At 42.8% G+C, this 19,584-nt stretch overlaps 1 protein-coding gene across 10 annotated transcripts in view; it reads right to left on the bottom strand.

Annotated features, from left to right (window-relative positions):
- Positions 1-19,584, bottom strand: part of TIAM2 (TIAM Rac1 associated GEF 2) — a 352,591-nt gene that overhangs the window by 131,055 nt on the left and 201,952 nt on the right. For all 10 annotated transcript variants that reach the window (XR_007519667.1, XM_049904306.1, XM_049904327.1 and 7 more), the window contains 3 exons: positions 10,550-10,658; positions 7,839-9,038; positions 583-1,018 (listed from right to left, as the gene is read on the bottom strand). Coding sequence is in view for 9 of the 10 variants with exons in the window: in XM_049904306.1 (XP_049760263.1) it covers positions 583-1,018; positions 7,839-9,032 (1,630 nt within the window). In the remaining variant the exon portion in view is untranslated. The remainder of the gene's footprint in view (positions 1-582; positions 1,019-7,838; positions 9,039-10,549; positions 10,659-19,584) is intronic.

The raw sequence follows: 19,584 nt of genomic DNA, 5'->3' as shown, positions 1-19,584 counted from the left end.
TGCCATATCTTTTTCCTGGAAGCGGCTGGTGGGTTCGAACCACTGACCTTTCGGTGAGCAGCCGAGTGTGAACCACAGCACTACCAGGGCTTCTTAACAATCCTATAAGATAATAAGTGATGACTGTTAAATTCAATCATTATTTACTAAAATGAATTATATATATAAATATTCAGTAAAAATACTATCAATATTTGAGAAAGCATTTACGGTAAAGCGTGCCATAAGAGAGGAGCCCTGTGGTGCAGTGGTTAAACGCTAGGCTGCTAACTGAAAGGTTGGCAGTTCAAACCCACCAGCTGCTCCATAGGAGAAAGATGTGGCAGTCTGCTTTCCTTAAAGATTACAGCCTTGGAAACCCTATGCAGCAGTTCTGCCCTGTCTCATAGAGTCACTATGAGTTGGAATCCACTCAAACGCAATGGGTTTTTTTTGGGGGGGGGGCAGGGGGTGATGCCATAAGATTCTTTATCAAATTCCTTCATGTTAACTCAAATTGATTCAGACTCGTTAGCATTTTCTAGACAAGCATTTAGCCCAAGGACCTGTTTCCCAGGGTCCCCTCATGACTTCCTGACTCACCTTTGAGCGTCACCCAGTACTGTCTCCACTTCCTCCGGGCCACCAGCTCGAGCTTTCTTTCCTTCTGCAAAGTGACAAGGGGTTTGAAGAAGAGCCACCCGGCTTTGCGGACCACTCCCTGCTCCTTCTCAAAGAGGAGATCCAGCTGCTCCAAGGAGCTGAGCGACTCGCTGCTGGACTCTGCCGTTTCTGTGGACGTCTCTATGTTCTCCGTGTTGGTCCTGCTCATTTCCAGCTCTCGCATGAAGTTCTCGTAAATGTTCTGCCGCAGGGAGTCGCTGCCGATCGCGTTTGTGGACTCGCTCCTCTGAGGCAGGACCTGCCCCGACCCCCCTGACCACAGGAAAGCCGACAGCTGGGAGGGCCCCTGTGTGTCCACATTCAGTCCATCGGAGCGGCTGTCAAAGTAGTCACTGCCCTCCTTGGACCTGGGCTCCTGTGGGCAATGCAAACAACCACCAATCAGAGGTTTCCTAGGCCCAAAGCATGTCCCCTTCCCTGCACATGAAGGAAGAGCAATATTGCTCATTCCTAGTCATGATGCTGCAAAGCACAATCCTTTTAACAAAAAAATACACCTCTAGTCATCAAGTCTCCAAACCAAAAAGAGTTTTAGAAATAGTTTTGTCCAACCCAACTTTCCCACAGGAATCAATTCTTGAAGAGGTAAATAAAATACCTTTAAATATCTTAATTCATGCTGAGTAGGTTTTAGTGGAGCTTCCAACTAGGAAGAAAGGCCTGGCAATTGACTTCTGAAAATCAGCAAACGAAAACCCTATGGATCGTAATGATTCAATCTGAGACTAACTGTGGGATGGTGCAGGGCCAGACAGTGTTTCATTCCCTTGTGCATGAGGTTGCTGTAAGTCGGGGGCTGACTCGATGGCAGCCAACAACAAGGTACCTATGCTTCCCCATTGCTGTCTAGTCAATTCTGACTCATAGCGACCCTACAGGACAGAGCAGAACTGCCCCACAGAGTTTCCAAGGAGTGCCTGGTGGAGTCGAACTGCCAACCTTTTGGTCAGCAGCTGAGCTCTTAACCATTGAACCACCAAATCTATGATTAGCATTAATCAATTAACTAGTATATTTAAAACATGCTAGTTTTAAAACATGCTCCTTGGAAACTCTACGGGGCAATTCTACTCTGTCCTATAGGGTCGCTATGAGTCAGAATTGACTCGACAGCAGTGGGTTTGTTTTTTTTGTTTTTAGTAAAATTTTCTAGAATTATATTTCTTTGCTAACAGTGAGTCAGTGTCTTCCAGTGAAGAATTCATGTTCTTATAGCCTCTTTTCCTTCTGGATCATTTTAAACTAAATCAGAAAGTCACTGGTTCCAGGAGCTTGAGGAAGAAAATAGAGATTCAGTTTTGTTACGTAAAACCCCACAGACTTTTCTTCCTCTTCCCATGATAAATATGGCAAATGCCAGTTTCCAGCCAACCGCCCAGGTCTAGATTTTGGGATCTGTAGGATCTTATTTTCCCACAGCTCTGATACTGAAGACCATGCACCTAGGAGCCCTTCTCCACAAAGGATGCTGGCCAGTAACTGCAGTTTTGTTCCATAATTAATATTCTTTAGTTAATACGGGAAATCATTTCATTCACTCATAGTCTTTTATTTGAATATCTATTTTATTCTAAGCACTTGGGATGCCAAAGATATGATACTTAGGTTAATAACTACTCCACACAAAGTCAGACACAGGCAGCTTTATATAAAATTAACATTTTTATATGAACTGCCTCCTCCTTTGAGGATAAAATACACTGAACACTGAGCTGACCATGCACAGGGTTGAAAACACACTGGTTTCCTCCAGGGTCTAGATTAGAAGTCTAGTCATTCAAGAACAATAACTTCCATACAGGCCATGTCTTCATAAGTAGCAGAATAAATAGTAGAAGCTAAATATATTCAGCAGAAGTGACCTTAACATGGCTCCAATTCACTGATATTCCAAACTTACAATTTAGATTAAGGCAACTCTGCTGAGATTGCTAAGCACATTCAGAAGTTTTATATCACTCAGGTCTACTCAGTGGCTATTTCCTTATCCATTAAAGTAAAAATGACGGGGAAACTGAATCAAGGACCACCAATTCAAGGCCTTATTTTGAATATTTCACTGTGCGAAGGATCTTTTTTTAAAAAAAAGCTTCATCTAGAGATCAAGTAAAAATTACTTGCTGCATTTTATAGAAAACCATCAGCAACTCAAGATTGCTTCCAGATACCCAACTGAGCTCCAACACAGCAATTACTAATGAAAATGTTATTTCCACTTGTGTTTACACCCCATCCCATAAAAAAAATAGCGATATTTATTTACGTATACACTGATGTTTATGCGATAAGAGCAAACAAGCCAGCTACCGTGAGACACTTAGACAGGAAACTGTCAAAATAGTTTAAGAATTTTTTTTAAGTATTTAAGTTTTTTTTTTTTTTTTTTAAGTTTCACTTTGTGTGGCTCTTCAAAAATCCTAGGAGGTTAAGGAATACATCTCATTTAGCTAGAATTAACATCATCTTAGCTATTAATGACTCTCTGACTCACAGTCCAAAAATGTTGGGATTACCTCTGATAGCCAGCAATAGTCATAATGGACCGTTTCCAAACAAGCAAAACCATGCCAGAAAAGGGCACACAAGCCTCATAAATCTGACCTTAAACAGTCTTCACCTTGTTCCTCATGAGAGACAGCGTTCAAGTTGCTGTGCCAACTTTTAAACGTTCAGCTTTAGCATAGCAAAAACACCTTTCCTCCTCAACAAACGGGAGAAGATTGCATGTCAGCATTTGGCACTGATCCTTATTTCTAGAGCTTTCTATCTAAAATTCTAATAGCTAATAACTAATTTTCAGGCTAATAGGAAAGGGCCTTTCTAAGTAAATTTTCGTTACGGGTTCCCATGTTTCTAAGTAGGCTCAGCTGGAATTCTGATCACTGTGTGATAGGCGTGAAACTAAGGGGCCATGTTCTCTGTGTGCACCGTCGTGTGCTCCACATTGTCCCCAGTCAGATAATCACGAGTAACGAACGGAACTTGATCACCAAAGACATGGCACTCTGACCACCATTCCTCACTCTGCAGTGAAAAGTACCAAACTCATGTCTTGTCAGTCCTCACAAGCCATGTTTCCTTCATAACAGAGGGAGAACCACTACTGCTCTTCGGAAATTCCTGCAACAATGCAGCCCTCCAAGAGAAGTGAGGTTTTAAATTTACTGAGGCCAGAAACTCAGGGTTTCTGTGCTATAAATCATGGAGCCCTGGATGCACACTGGTTAGCGCTTGGCTGCTAACCAAAAGGTGAGAGGTTTGAACCCACCAGCCGCTCTGTGGCAGAAAGAGGTGGCAGTTTGCTTCTGTGAAGATTAAAGCCTTGGAAACCCTATGCAGCAGTTCTACTCTGTCCTATAGGGTCGTTATGAGCCAAAATCAATTCAATGGCAACAGGTTTTTACAGGTCAGCGAAAAAGAGGAAGACCCTCAATGAGATGGAGTGACACAGTGGCTGCAACAATGGGCTCAAGCACAACAACGATTATGACGATGGTGTAGGACTGGGCAGTGTTTCATTCTGTTGTACTTAGGGTCACTATGAGTTAGAACTGACTCGACGGCACCTAACAACAACAACCAAATCTGCTCCACGGTAAACTCTGTGCTGCCCACCAAGAATTCCTGGTTCTCCTCCAGGTACATGGTAGATCCCTTGATCACCTCCTCCTCCCTTGAAGGTAGGCATAGCCACATGACTTGTTTAGCCAATAAATGTGAGCAGAAGGGATGCATGTCGCATCTGAGTGGAACCCTTAAAAGCCAACACATGATTTTCTTTTTCTCTCTGCCACAGTGGCTCACAATGCCCCAGATGGTAACTGTTCCATCAGCCTGGGGTCTCAGAGAGAGAAACAGGCAGAACAGCTAACCGATGATAAACATGCAGCAAAATAAGAAATAAACTTCCATTCGTCCACGCCTCAGAGAGCTGAGGGTTTTCCGTTACTTCAGCATAACCTAGCCTATCCTGACTGATACAACGGAAATTTAACCAGGAAGAAACTAGGCCTCACACGTCTCACAATGGCTCAAATTAGTATGAAGAGTTTGTCTGTGTCAAACACATACTCTTCTTTAGCGCATATTCTCCGTAATTTTTTTAAAGAGCAGTGATACTCCTTCTCAATTTAAAAGAAAAAAACAAAAAACCTGTGCCGTCAAGTCGATTTCAACTCATAGCAGTGTTTTTCACTGATTATTCTGCTTTCGGGCTCTTAATCCACCAGGGCTGTTTGGAAGCCCTATAAAAACAAGAGCTGCCCTTCTTATATCATGTTTCTAAAAAGTCAAAACAAAATTTCCCTCCACTGTGGTAAAACTTTCCAAGACTTAGCCCTGCTGGCATACAGGAGTCTGTGTGTGTATGTGTTTGTTTGGGGCTGATATTATCCCAGGCACTGACTACATTTTTAAGGATCTAAACCTGATTCTTCCCTTAAATTGTGAAAGGAAAACAAAGGCGTGGCCAAAGGAAGTGGCATACTTGCCAAAAAATGAATCTGGTTCACGTTTACAGATGATTAGTTGTGGGAACATGAGCAAAACTAAAACGTTGCTTTCATAGGCCACTTTCTAAAAAATCTGAAAATGTTTACAGTGCTAATATTCAATAATCCTGACGTAGTTAACAGTGGCTTTTCAACAATACCTTGGCAATGTGGCCAAGTGTGAAAAGCATGTGTTTGATTCTCATACAGTCCAGACTTTCTGGAGCCACTGAGGCCACACGGCCCCCCTACCCCCCGAAACTATTACCCTGAGGAAATCTTCAAACCTTGAACCGAAACTATCCTCTGAAGTCTTTGAACCAAGTAATAGTTTAGCCTAAATAGAGAAGAATGCCTGCATTCAACATTATATTCTTTCAAAGAATTATCTATGTGTGATCAAATTGACAATTGCGACTCGAAAGGATAGATGAGAAGCTTAGCACGGGCACAGAGTTTGGAAAAGGTTAGCAAGAGAGATGGTACAACTTGAGGAACGTAACCAGTGTCACCGAATAGGACATGGAGGAATTGTTGAAGTGGTGTACATTTTGTTATATACATTCTCACCAAAAAACTTTTTAAAAAAAATTTAAAAAGAGAGAAAGAAAAAAAAAAGAATGTGTTTGAGGTTTAGCAGAAATGGCTTTGGTCCTGGTTTCTCCACCAAATACATGAGTCATCCAGAAGGACCCTCAAACTCCTTAAATCTTAGTTTCCTCATTTTTAAAATGAGGGGGAGTCCTTTTTAGCATTAAAATTCTGACTGTTTCATTCCAACCAGCCTTAACTCTACAGGCAGACAAGTCATCAGAGTTAAGCGTTTGAGTTGACGAGATAGGTATAAGGTCTGTACGAGGACCTGGGCATGGCAGAAAAGGGGCACACAGAGCAGCAACTGATCTAGCTTTGAACTGAACAGAAACTGAATGAGATGGAATAGGGCTGCGTGTAGGCCAGACCGAACTCAGAGACACATACTCTACAGAAAAAAGTGCAGAATACCGGCTCATGAAAGTTGTCTACATGGGATCAAAGTCAGGACAGCAGAAGCTATTTCTCCTTTTATGCTCAACTGTTGTCAGTTTTGGGGGAAGTAGGAGCTAAGAGGAAAAGGCCGCAGAAATCTCTACTGTTTAGCAGCTTGGCCTGGAGAAGGGATGATTAAGGAGTAAGCAAACTATTCAGGGATATGCAGAGTTTCTCGCAGGGGATGGAGATTACACAGATATTCTCCATCTCTGAGTAAAGGAGAGAAGGGCAACATAGTGCAAGCTGGGAGGGCGGAAGGGGCATTGTCCGTAAGAGGGAACTATCTTACGGCAAATTTTATAAATTTTGAAACTACTCAAATTATAGTATTTTCCTCCCCTAAAGTTCTATGAAATTTTGTAATTGTATGTCTATCGAGGATGCTCAAAACGCAATTCTGCCAGGGACTAACTGTCCACTTAAATTTCCTTCAACTCTATGACCTATGGTGGGTGGGTGGGTGGGTGGATGGGTAGATGGGTGGGTGGAGGGAGGGAGGGAGAGAGGGAGGGAGGCAGGCAGGCAGGCAGGCAGGCAGGCAGAAAACCTAGCTATTGCCATCAGTTACCTGAAATGGCAAACAATTACTTTGTCCCCCCATTAAAACTTTATGCACCATAAAATTATCATGATTCTTATTTTATCAACATCATATTTTTACTATTACATGTACAGAGATAGCAGTTGCTTTCAAAAATACACTAGTTACCCTGTGAGAAGGCAGTGAGATTAAATATAGATATATCAACTTTTTTTTAATGTATCAACTCAAGCATAGAAAGTTTTCATTACACAATTCAATAGTGAGTTCTGGAAGCCTTTGGTGTTGGTGGTGCTGTCTAATCAACTCTAACTCACAGTGAGCCCATGTGACAGCGTAGAACTGTCCCATAGGGTTTTCTAGGCTGTAATCGTTACAGAAGCAGATTGCCGGGTCTTTTCTTCCACAGAGCGGCCGGTGGGTACAAGCTGCCAACCTTCCAGTTAGTAGCTGAGCACTTAACCATTACACCACCAGGGCTTCTTAGTTGATAGGTGTTGTCGTTGTTGTGTGCTGTCGTATCAATTCCGACTCATAGCAACCTCCTATGACAGAGTAGAACTGCCCCATAGGGTTTTCTAGGCTGCAATTGTCATGGGAGCAGACTGCCAGGTCTTTCTCCCACAGGGCCACTGGGTGGGTTCAAACACTAACCTTTCGGTTAGCAGCTGAGTGCTTAACCTGAAGAAGTCTACTCATCCAAAAACATTAACAATCTATTCCTTGTCCTTTTTGTTTAGACTTTAAGAATGAGGTCTAAGAAAATTCTTAGATAATTTATTATTTCAGAATTCTCTCCAACTCTATACCTTCTATGGCCAGTCTGGCCAGGTCTGTTGATGACACCCGTGTCACTCATAGAAGAATACAGGAGGCAAGCACAGAACCAGGGGGACTGAAGATGTAAGCTAAAGAGTAAAAATGCACACCCAAAGTCCAAGAAAACCACACAAATCACACCTGAAAACAAGCTGTGCCAGGCCTCAGGGTAAACCTTACCTTCACTGGCTCAGGAAGCCTCAGGACAAAACTGTGGTGGCTTCGGATAACATTCCCATTTTACAGATGGGGCAACTAAGGGAATCTTTCCTTATGCGCTTATGTTTACCCACCTGGAGTTTCCTTTTCTTCCGGGAGAGGCTTCCTGTCCAGTCGCTGATCCGCCGCATTCGGGATTTCAGGGTGTCCTTCTTAGAAGTATCCTCAGTCAAGGCTTTGGGCTTGCGGCAGGGGAGGGTGAAGGAGCTGTACTGGACGGGGTCCCTGTGCTCCACTCTGGAGGGCACATCGATGTCAGAGGCAAAGGAGACACGGTTGCTTAGGCCGGCGTGCGTGCCAATGTACTCATCAGAGAGCCGGATGCCCGTGGGAGGGAGACCCCCAAGGGCGGTGTCTTTGTACAGTTCCCGGAGAGAGCAGAGAGAAGCACTTTGGCTGAAAGGCTTTTTGGCATCACTTGGTGGGAAGCTGGCATGGAGGCTGGGGTCGGGGGTGCTAGGGGCCAGGAAGGAGCCCTCTAATTCGCTCATCTCTCCAGCATTGCCCCACGGGGAGTCATACCAGGATGACTCGGAACTCAGGGAGCTTCCTTTGCTGGACCGTAGGTGAGAGTCAGTGGAAGAAAGGCGGTGGCTGGACGGGTACTCGGAGCTAGAATTCCTCCTGGCTGCGGGCACTTGGGAGGTGTCTGATTCTAAGGTGGGTGAATACCTCAGCAGCTGCACTGGTCCCCTGGAGTCCTCTGCAGGCACTTTGCTGTGGTTGGCACCATTGTGAAACTCAACCCTTAAACAGCCATCCAGCTTCCCCAGCGTTTTGATGAGCACCTTGGGGCTCTTGCGGTCTTCGCCTGGAGGGGTGGATGCAACACTCTCATTCTTCCCATAGCAGTTGAGAAGGTGTCCATTGCGGTCTCTAGAGGTGATGTGGTTATCTGCTGGCTGGTGGCCAACATAGTGGAAGCCATTCTCAGGGGAGAAAGCAGCATTATTTCCCTGGGAGTCGTCCCCTGAGGCATTTGTCCTATGCTTGGAGTAGCTAGTACCTTTGGACACTTTGCAGGTAGGTCCACTGAGTCTCGATGCATAAGGCTGGTTACTCTTAAAGTGAGAAAGGCAGCTGCGGGCCAGAGACCTGGACTTGTAGCTTGCCCCGCTGCTTCCATGGCCCCACCCATGCAATGACTTCTCATCTTTTGCATGGATGCTGCGGATTTTCAGGGAGCAAGGCTTTTGCTTAGCACCAGTAACAGTATTGCTGTAGTTTTTAGATCCTTGAAGGGTGTACTGACTCTCGGAGTTCCCCATTTTAACCTAAATTAAGAACAGTGGCATCAGTAAGAGCCATGACCTAAGTTACATTCCATTATGACAGAACTTTCTAAAAACAAATGTTCGATGCGTCACAGAGGAAACAGGCAACACTCAAAGAAGTCGGCACTGAAGTTGCCAACAGACCTAGTTCTCCTAATTGTGCAATGATGGTCATGGGCCTGACAGATGATATCGCAGACTTATCTATTAGTTATTTTAACCCTCTGTTGCAAGACGTTAATTTAGAAATTGAACAGGCATGAAATCGGATTAAGGTACAGACTTACTTAAGCCTTGGTGGTGTAAGGCTTTGAACTAGTAGTTCTTAAAAAGTGAGGAGAAACTATCTTTACTAAATCAGTTCAAATACACTGAGTTTTCAGTCATTAAACAAAAAAAACTAGTTACCCTCGAGCCGACTCCAACTCATAGCTACCCCATGTGTGTTATAGAAGAACTGTGCTCCGTAGGGCTTTCAATAGCTGGTTTTTCAAACGTAGATCACCAGGCCCTTCTTCCAAGGCACCTCTGGGTGGATTCAAACCTCCAACCTTTCAGTTAGTAGCCAAGCACATTAACCACTTGCACCACCCAGGGGCTCCTTCCAATGATCAGAGAGATGCGTTTTTCCCCTTATACATTAACTGCTGGGTACAGCCAACACCTCACCCCAATGTCAAAGAGCATTGCTCAGAATCCACCATATTTGTAATAATATACAAGTCGAGGTGCTAGGCTGTGTCGGGGCCTTCGTTTCAGAGAAGCAGTAGCACAAAAGGACTAGAATTCCTCAAAAACTAGGCTGAGAGGGAGAAAAATATCTTTAAAAAACTAACTTCTAGAGCTTTTCTAAAGACTTTAGGGACCTTCACTTTAGAACATGATGAGAGAAGAAAGTTTCAAGCTGACTTGTTAGAAAACCAAAAAAACCAAACCCGTTGCCGTCGAGTCAGTTCCAACTCATAGAGACCCTATAGGATAAAGTAGAACTGCAGCATAGAGTTTCCAAGGAGTACCTGGTGGATTCGAACTGCTGACCTTTTGGTTAGCAGCCATAGCTCTTAAACATTATGCTACCAGGGTTCCCTGGCTTGTTAGAAAGTGGGTATAAAAAAAAAGTATCAGATTCTTTTAATTCCCTTTAAAGCCCTAATTCACTCAATGAGCCTAACCATTAGTTAAGCCAAACTCAAAGTGACCTCTAACCCAAGCCATTCCCCCTCAGTTTTTTATTCTAACCACTACATCCCTATTTTAGGCAAGTTAAAGGTGATGATTTCAATTAGGTTCCCAAATATATTTAGTAGTTTTTTTCTTTCTTTCTTAATGTCTTTATACCTAAGAACATGCGGTCACAAAACAAAAGTCAAATAGGTGGACTTTTCTTTGGTGGCAGTTATCAAACATTTTAAATCCAAAATCACTGGAACGAAAAATTAAATCTCACTTTATTACCTGAAGCCCAGTCATGAAACCTGACATGAACCACAACCCTGGTTAGCTGGATTTACCTCAGGGTAATTTCTGCTATGAGGGAGATTAGCAGTCAGCAGGCTTTACATGGTCTTGAGGGCAAGGCGGCACATTTAACAGATGCAGGAAGTGAATTCATGAACGACCCTGGAAAACAGAAACAGGAGAAAACTCTGTCAAGCATTTTACATCGAAGGTTTTATGTAAATCATTTGAAGAAACAATTGTTTTCCCGAATCACTGTCCCCAGAGTAAATAAATGTCTGTGACATGTTCGGTTCCTCAGGGCTGATGGAAGATGTAAAAGAAGCCAGACCTCCCCATCCACACTTGTAAAGGGCATTATTATCTCAAAGAACAGAAAACCTGGCCCCACAACTGTAGTCAATGGTGTGCCTTTGTCTCAGGGTGAGCCGGTGAAAGTGCTCGAGTGAGTCACAGCTGATCTGTCACCACCAGCAGGAAAACAACGTCAGGCTCTCCTTGCTGACAAAGTTGCAGAAGCATCATCTTGACAGGGCAGGAACAGGTCATTGTTCTCTGTTTGACTGAGTGGTAAAAACAGAAGCCGAAGCTTACCATCATGGGGAAATCGCCTCTGGCTGAAATAGGTTGTAGAGGCTGACCCCATAAATGAAACTGAAAGCTGTACTCAAGCACATGTTTGGGCCTTGCTGCATGGGGATTGGGGGAAAGGAGCCCACCTTGAGGGGATGCACTGGGGGGTTGACAGAGGACAAGGACAGGTGGGAGGTGGGATAAAAGGGGAAGGACAGGTGCCATCTGGCCAGGATACAAAGCCCTTTATTTTCTCAGCAGACAGAAAGAGTGCTGAGGGTTCAATAACCCAACCCCAAACCCACTGCCATAGAGTCGATTCTGACTCATAATGACCCCATAGGTCAGAGTAGAACTGCCCCCATAGGGTTTCCAAGCAGGCTGCCACATCTTTCTCTCACAGAGCAGCTGGTGGGTCTGAAACACCAACCTTTCAGCTCCACCAGGGCTCCTTGAGGGTTCAGTAGTGAATTTTAAAGTTGATGAGACCAAGAGGAAGCAATTGGACAGGGTCTAAATTCCTTCAATGAAGCTAAAGACAAGTCTCCTGCCTGAGGCTGTGCACACGTGTATATTTTTCAATTAAAAAAAAAAAAAAACTTAGGAGACATCAAATAGATTTCCCATCTAGGCACCGCCAAGAGTTCTCATAGCTCATTTGAGCCTATTAAAACTGAGGCCAGAAAGCGTATGAAAAGATGGTCAACATCATACGTCATTAGGGGATTGCAACTTAAAACCACAAGGAGATGCCACTACACACCTATCAGAATGGCTAAAATCCAAAACACCAACAACACCAAATGCTGGTCAGGATGTGGAGCAACAAACTCATTCATTGCTAGTAAACCAAAAACCAAACCCAGTGCCGTCGAGTCAATTCTGACTCATAGCAGCCCTATAGGACAGAGTAGAACTGCCCCATAGAGTTTCCAAGAAGCACCTGGTGGATTCGAACTGCTGACCCCTCGGTCAGCAGCCATAGCACTTAACCACGATGCCACCAGGGTTTCCTCATTGCTGGTAGCAATGCAAAATGGTAGGACCACTTTGGAAGACAATTTGATCATTTCTTACAAAGCTAAATAAAGTCTTACCATACAATCCAGCAATCACACCCCTTGGTATTTACCCAAACCCGCTGAAGATTTATGTCCACACAAAAACATGCATGCAAATGTTTACAACAGCTTTATTCATAATTTCCAAAACTTGGAAGCAACCAAGACGTCTTTCAATAGGTGAGTAGATAAACAAACTGTGGTACATCTACACAATGGAACGTTATTCAGCAATAAGAAGAAATGAGCTCTCAAGCCGTGGGAAGATATGAAAGAACCATGCACATTGCTAAGTGAAAGAAGCCCGTCTGAAAAGGCTATATATTGTATGATTCCAACTACTGGCATTCTGGAAAAGGCGTAAGTATACAGACAGTAAAAAGATTTGTGGTTGCCAGGGGCTCAGGAAGAAGGAAGAGGGATAAATAGGTGGAGTCCAGGGCATTTTTGGCACAGTGAAACTACTATATATGATACTGTCATGGTGGACACATGGCATTACGCATTTGCTAAAACCCATAGAAAGGTACAACACAAAGAGGGACTCCTAGCTCATGACAGTGTATCAACAGCCATTCATCAGTTGTAACAAATGTACCACAGTGATGCAAGATGTCAATAAAAGGGGGAAATCAGGGGAGGGGCATGGGGATTCTCTGTAATTCCTCTTCAGTTTTTCTATAAGCTTTAAAATGCTCTAAAAAATCAAGTCCATTAAATAAAAGTAAACACAGTGAGGCCCAGAGACTACATCATCCTGAGACCAGAAGAACTAGATGGTGCCTGGCTACAAACGATGACTGCCCTGACAGGGAACACAACAGAAAACCCCTGAGGGAGCAGGAGAACAGTGGGATGCAGACCCCAAATTCTCATAAAAAGACCAGACTTAATGGTCTGACTGAGAATAGAAGGACCCCAGTGATCATCGTCCCCAAACCTTCTGTTGGCCCAGAACAGGAACCATTCCCAAAGCCAACTCATCAGACATGGATTGGACTGGACAATGGGTTGGAGAGGGATGCTGGTGAGGAGGGAGCTACTTGGATCAGGTGGACACTTGAGACTGTGTTGGTATCTCCTGCCTGGAGGGGAGATGGGAGGGTAGAGGGGATTAGAAGCTGGCGAAATGGACACGAAAAGAGAGAGTGGAGGGAGAGAGCGGGCTGTCTCATTGAGGGGAGAGTAATTGGGAGTATGTAGTAAGGTGTAAATAAGTTTTTATATGAGAGACTGACTTGATTTGTAAACTTTCACTTAAAGCAAAATAAAAGTTATTTAAAAAATTTCAAAACATTAAAAAAAACTAAACGCATTTTAAAAACTGAGCACAGCATTAATTAAAGAGACCTCTGAAATAGTGCCTGTGACGCTGCTGACGGACCCCTTACCTTTTAGTGGCAGCTCTCCACCTAAAAACCAAACCTACTACTGTCAAGTCAATTCCAACTCATAATGACCCTATAAGGCAGAATAGAACTGCTCCATAGAGTTTCCAAGGCTGAAATCTTTAGGTAAGCAGGTTGCCACATTGCTCTCCCATGGAGCAGCTGGTGGGTTCCAACCGCCAACTTTTAAGTTAGCAGCTGAGCACTTACCCACTGCGCCACAAGGGCTCCTTAGTGGCGGCTCTCACAAACATCTAAAAACAGGAAGAGCCACTGGCTTTACCTGCCATGAAAAAAAAGGATCCTATGAGGTCTCTGACACCTAAGCTGGGCAGCAGGAACCCCAAATTTTAAAATGCTCATTTTTAAAAATCAAAATTATTTAAACATGAGTATTCAAGTTTAAAACCTGAGCTGTCCAGTTTTTCTCAGCTACACTTTTTCACTTTTTTTTTTTAACTTGGGCCAGGAAAACTGGCTGAGACCCTCCTGGCCATTGGGGCTCAGCCCTCTCACCGGGACCTGATCCAAGGGAGTCTTTGTTTACTCCTGTCAGGCCCCGGTCCAGCAATGACCCAAACGCTCCTGGCTATGCATCCGCAGCATCTCTGTCACCCCTTGGTGATGAGAGGGTCCCGTGCCAGAAGACAAGCCCACACAGCACCGGTGTCAACTCTCCAACACCAGCCAGACAAACCTGCTATTGAGAGGCCAGCCATGCCAGCTGCTCACAGACACACAGAGGCAGGAGTCAAAGCACTAAGATGGCTTCAAGTAGGTATTTTATTTCCCATCAACAGGTTATAACATCACCCAATCTTACTTTTGAAATTAATAGCTTAATTTTTTATTTCATGTCATATTTCAAAAAACAGAGCAGTAGACCCTATTCTTCACCAGATTCTGCCCACTTGAGGCCTGAAACTTTGGTGCTCATAAACTCATAAACTCTACAACAAAAACTCTTGAATGAAAACATCACACGCTGAAAGGTTGATCGGGGCACAGACTACTCCATATGGCTGAAAGGTTGGCACATGAGCTCGTGAGGAAATTCTTCGATAATTAAGATGGTACAGGCTGGAGAAAGGCAGAGGGGGAATGACAGAGGGGGTAACAATGTGAACTTTCACAGATGGATAACGCTGACCAGCTGTTCAACATCTCCAGTCAATCTGGGCAGAAAGAAAAGAGCCTTAAGCTGTAGCAGGAAGAGTGAATCTGATATTTATGAGGAATTTATTGACAGAAAAGGTAACTCCTGAGGGAAATTGTGGAATTATTGTCCCTGAGGAGCTTCACAAATTGAACAGATATTTATCCGTCAGGGTTCAGCTGCGGCTTTTGTCTGCAAGCAGGAGAATAAATAAGTTGAGTTTTCAGTGCCCCCTCTGCCTCCAATCCTTTACAAAGGTAATTTTCTGGCATTCAAGTTAAAAACTTTCTTTTGTTGTCGATAGAGGGCTGAAAATATTCAAATGATAGACTTCCTCTGAGCTCTTTAAAAACGAAAAGAAAGTGCTAAAAAGTCCCTGGTGTCTCTGAATAGAAAAATACATACTAGGTAGACTCACCTGCACCTGGGACAGGCAATTTACATGAAGTCACCGGTATAAACGATACTGCACTAAAAGTGTAAATAATTACAAATACCGTATGCTGTGTGAATACTACAACTACCTGTCGGACTACCTGTTGGACTACCTGTTGCCGGCAGGTCGACCCCGACTCAAAGCGGCTCTACAGGACAGAGTAGAACTGCCCTGTAGGGCTTCCAAGACTATGATCTTTAAGGGAGACGGAGCAGTTGGTGGGTTCGAATCGTCCACCTTTTGCTTAGCAGCCGAGCACTTTAACCACTGCACCACCAGGGCTTCTTATATACTTTATAAAAATTATTTTATTTATTGCCTAATTATAATAAAATATTGGAATTTTAAGAAATTAATTAGAATCCCAGGAATCAAAAGAAAAAAGTTGTATTTCATTTTCCACATGCCTGTCCACTTCCCATCCGTATAATGTGTCAGGCAGCTTTTGAAGCTAAGATCACAAACAAGGATAAAGTTTTGTTTTTTCTTTTTTTTAAACCGTGAGCAATTACCATACCAGGAATGACCGGTAATATGGAGGAATTCCACAAATATGTCATCACAATCCCCGCAGCCACTGTGACCTGCTGAGTCCCAGAGAAAAACTTCCTTCAGGAGAAAAAGCAAAATTTACCTTTTCTTCATTTGTCTTCAGCCTGGGTTTGAATTGATGCATCAGAATCCCAAAGACTCTGCTTCCAGGTAGTGTGGAGTTTATAGCAAAGAAAACCAGGCTTCTCAACTCTCCTTTGTCTCCCAGCAGAGGACCTGAGAGCCAGCTGCCCAGATGGAGCAACTGCAGAACCAGAGGAAGCTCCAGTGGCCAGATGGAGCTGTAAGGCCGGGCCTGTGAGGGGCTGCAGGGCTGATTGGTAACGTGAGGAGTGGGGCCACTACACAAAAGCAGATTGATGGCTGCGCACGGCAATTGAGGAAGCTCATATTCTACCACCAAGAAATACCAGGAAGGCCTTTTCATGTAATCCAGAGAGATTTTTATACTAAAATATGTCCCTCATCATTGTCCAAAGCAAACAGTTCAGAGAGAGATAAGAGCCCGGTAAGAAAGGAAAAGCTATCATTAACCAGAGAATTATCTACTTGGGTCCCTTTTTTAGGGGGAAGAGGGGAGGGGAGAGCTACATTTAGGGGACACGCCCCAGAATTCTAGTCCGGTTTGTGTCAGTGAACTTGGGTTTACAATCTGCTTCTATCTCTTAAACAGCATGTGAGGCTTTGGGCACACTTTCTGAATTTCACTTTACCCATTTGCAACTTGAAGGTAAAAATATCTGCCCTGCCTACCTCCTAGATTGAGAATCAAGTGTGGAAATACATGCAAAACCACCTAAAAAAAAGCTGTGAGATGCCACCCAGGACTCCATACCATTATTACTTTTTAATGATAAATCAAAGTTTATGTACTATGATATCTGATCCTATTACAAGAGTCTGTTATTTCAGATTTTTTTCCAAGAAGCAAAATAAAATTTATTAGTGAGACTGTATGTAAAAATTACATATACACACACAAACATATATATTTGGAATCTGCTAAGTTTTACTTAGGGTCGCTATGAGTTGGAATCCACTCGATGGCAACGGATTTGGGGTTTTTGTTTTTTTTTAAGTTTTACTGTAAAAAAAAAAAAATTTTTTTTTTTTTTACTGTTAGTATTTGTCTGATTTTCATCAATTCCCCCCAAATTATTCCAGCATATAAACCAAAAAACCAAATCCATTGCTACTGAGTTGATTCTAACTCAAAGGTACCTAATTTGTAAGAAAAACCAAACCAAGCCCACTGCTGTAGAGTCGATTCAGCAACTCTATAGGTCAGAGTAGAACTGCCCCAGAGGGTTTCCAAGGAGTGGCTGGTGGATTCAAGCTGCCGACCTTTTGGTTAACAGCCAAATGCTTAATTAACCACTCAGCCACCAGGGCCCCTCATTTGTAAGAAAAAAAAAAAAATTTTTTTTTTTTCATTTGTAAGAGGCCCTGTCAAATGTCAACAAAAACAATGACACAGCCATATAATTGTATTATTAGATACTCGAGTAAAAAAATAACTCAAGTGTTCATTAATAACTGGTATTGCCTTAAAACTCTAGCTTTCAACCAGGGACAATTTTGCCCCCTGCTCCAGGGGACATTTGGTGATGTCTGGAGACATTTTGCTTGTCACAACTAAAAGATTGCTACTGGCATCTAGTGGGTAGATGCCAAAGATGCCGCTAAATATCCTACAATGCAAGGGACAGCCCCCCACAGCAAAGAATTATCTGGCTCCAAATGTCAATAATGCCGAGGCTGAGAAACCCTGCCTTAAAAGTTTTATTGCTTGTCTTGCTGAAAATGCTAAAATATAGTGACAAACATGCCTGAAAAGCTAAAACAAAAGCATTCAACTCTTATCAAATACCTAAATTTACTAATAAAAATTTACTAATTTACTAATACAATCTGTAAATATTCCCTGAACCTGCTTCTCTCACTTGAGTCAATGAACTACACTCAGAAGACATGAATTGCCCTCCAAGACTTGAAGGAGCTCATTTCTATTCAGAAGACCTGAATCCAATTTGTATGAAGAGGCAGGGGAAAGGGACGTCTGGTCTCCATAATAATAGTGCTTAGAAAGAGTAATCCTTGCCAATAAAGTGGGCAGAAAGTAAGCTGCTGTTAAGGGCCTCAAAAGCTAAGCACCCATTGTCCAAGTCCCATTGGTTCTATTTCAATTCAGCAGGACTCCTTCCAAATGCACATTAACAGATGAATGGATAAGCCCTGCAGCAGGGGATGCCCACGGAGCAGGATCTCCATGCATGGCTAGAATTCAACAGGACGAAAAAGTAATAAATTCCACTGGGACAATAGCCCAGCTTTTTTACACAGTTCATCACCTTAGTAAGCCAATTTATTGCAAGGAAGGTCTTAGCATTCACACCTGTTTTATAAAAAATCCTGACATCTGCAGCATTGCTTATAAAAATGTTTGTAAAAAAAAAAAAAAGTTTGTCCAACTATGGGTCATGAACCATTGTTGAGTCATGAGATTCAATTAATGAACTGATACTAATATTTTTAAATAGAATAGAATAGAATAAAAGCCCAGACAGACAGAATACAATAAAATAGAACAGAAACTATCACAGTGTATCACAGTAAGGGTAAAAAATATTTCATAAAACTAAATTCTTGTGTTTTTGCCTGTACACTCAGTTGTGAAGTAAAATTATATCTTGTGATTACTAGAAGAAGTTTAAAAAACATTGGCTTATAAAACCTCAAGTAGCAGTTTAGTCAGAACAACGCAGCAGTTCTAATAAGACCAAAAGGACAACCAAATTCTAGAGAGATTGAAAACATTTGGAAAATCACTCTCCAAGAAAACCACTTCAGGTAGAGATAGGAAGCGTAAATAAGAATGGGACTCACCAGCACCAACATGCAATTATGGACACCACGAATTAGGTCCATGGTCCTCAGACTTTTGAATTCTACAACTTAAGAAAAATTTTCACAGAAAGTCCAAATTCTTACTAGAAAAGTCAAGAATCACACCACAAAGAAGCTATCCAAAGAACTAGGCCTTGAAGGATGGTATGATTCTTTCAGGCGAAGAAAGAAAAGAAGGGCTTCCCAGAGGAACAGAAATCAGTGTGTCCAAAGGCCAAATGTTGACAGAAACTTGGGGAACTGAAATGAAATAAAAGAGTTCCACTCACACAGAAACACATGTCCCATTCCCTCCATGAACAACTGTCTCCTTTGCCGTGAAACCAGAAGAACTAGATGGTACCCAGCTACCATTACTGAACAGTTTGATCAAAGATTCCATAGAAGAATCCTAACCAAAAGGGGGAAATGTAGAATATAACTTCAAATTCTCATAGAATCCATACTTTCTGGAGCCATTGAGGCTGTATGCCCCACCCCCAAAACTACTGCCCTGAGGAAGTCTTTAAACCTTAAACCAAAACTGCCCCCTGAAATCATCTTTAAACCAAACAATACTTTAGCTTGAGCAGTGTATTCTTTTAAAAAATTATCTATATGAGATCAAACTGACAATAGCAACTCAAAAGGTTAGATGAGAAGCTAAAGGAGCAGTGCGTTTGTGTAATGTAGGGCAACAATTCAGAAAAGGATATCAGGAATGGTTGCACAACTTGAAGAATGTAACCAATGTCACTGGACTGTCCTTGTAGAATTTGCTGAACTGATGTCTGTTTTGCTGTGTATATCTTCACCAAAAAGAAAAAAAAGTAAAGAGTTCCACTCAACATGTATTTTGGAGAACCTCCTATATACCTGGCACCATGCTGGCACAGTAAGAGAGGCTAGAGTAATGCATAATAGGATCCCTCCCCCAAAGGACCTTAATAGCTTGTGCCGGCAGGTGGGGGAACGATTACAAACATGAAACAATCATAGAATCAATAAGAGTATGTGAAATGGCAGCTCGGAGTTC

Source organism: Elephas maximus, chromosome 1 (genome assembly GCF_024166365.1).
Source record: "Elephas maximus indicus isolate mEleMax1 chromosome 1, mEleMax1 primary haplotype, whole genome shotgun sequence".
In the NCBI taxonomy this organism is placed as follows: Eukaryota; Metazoa; Chordata; class Mammalia; order Proboscidea; family Elephantidae; genus Elephas; species Elephas maximus.
Note: the sequence above shows the minus strand (reverse complement) of the source record. Positions and strands in the feature narration are given on the sequence as shown.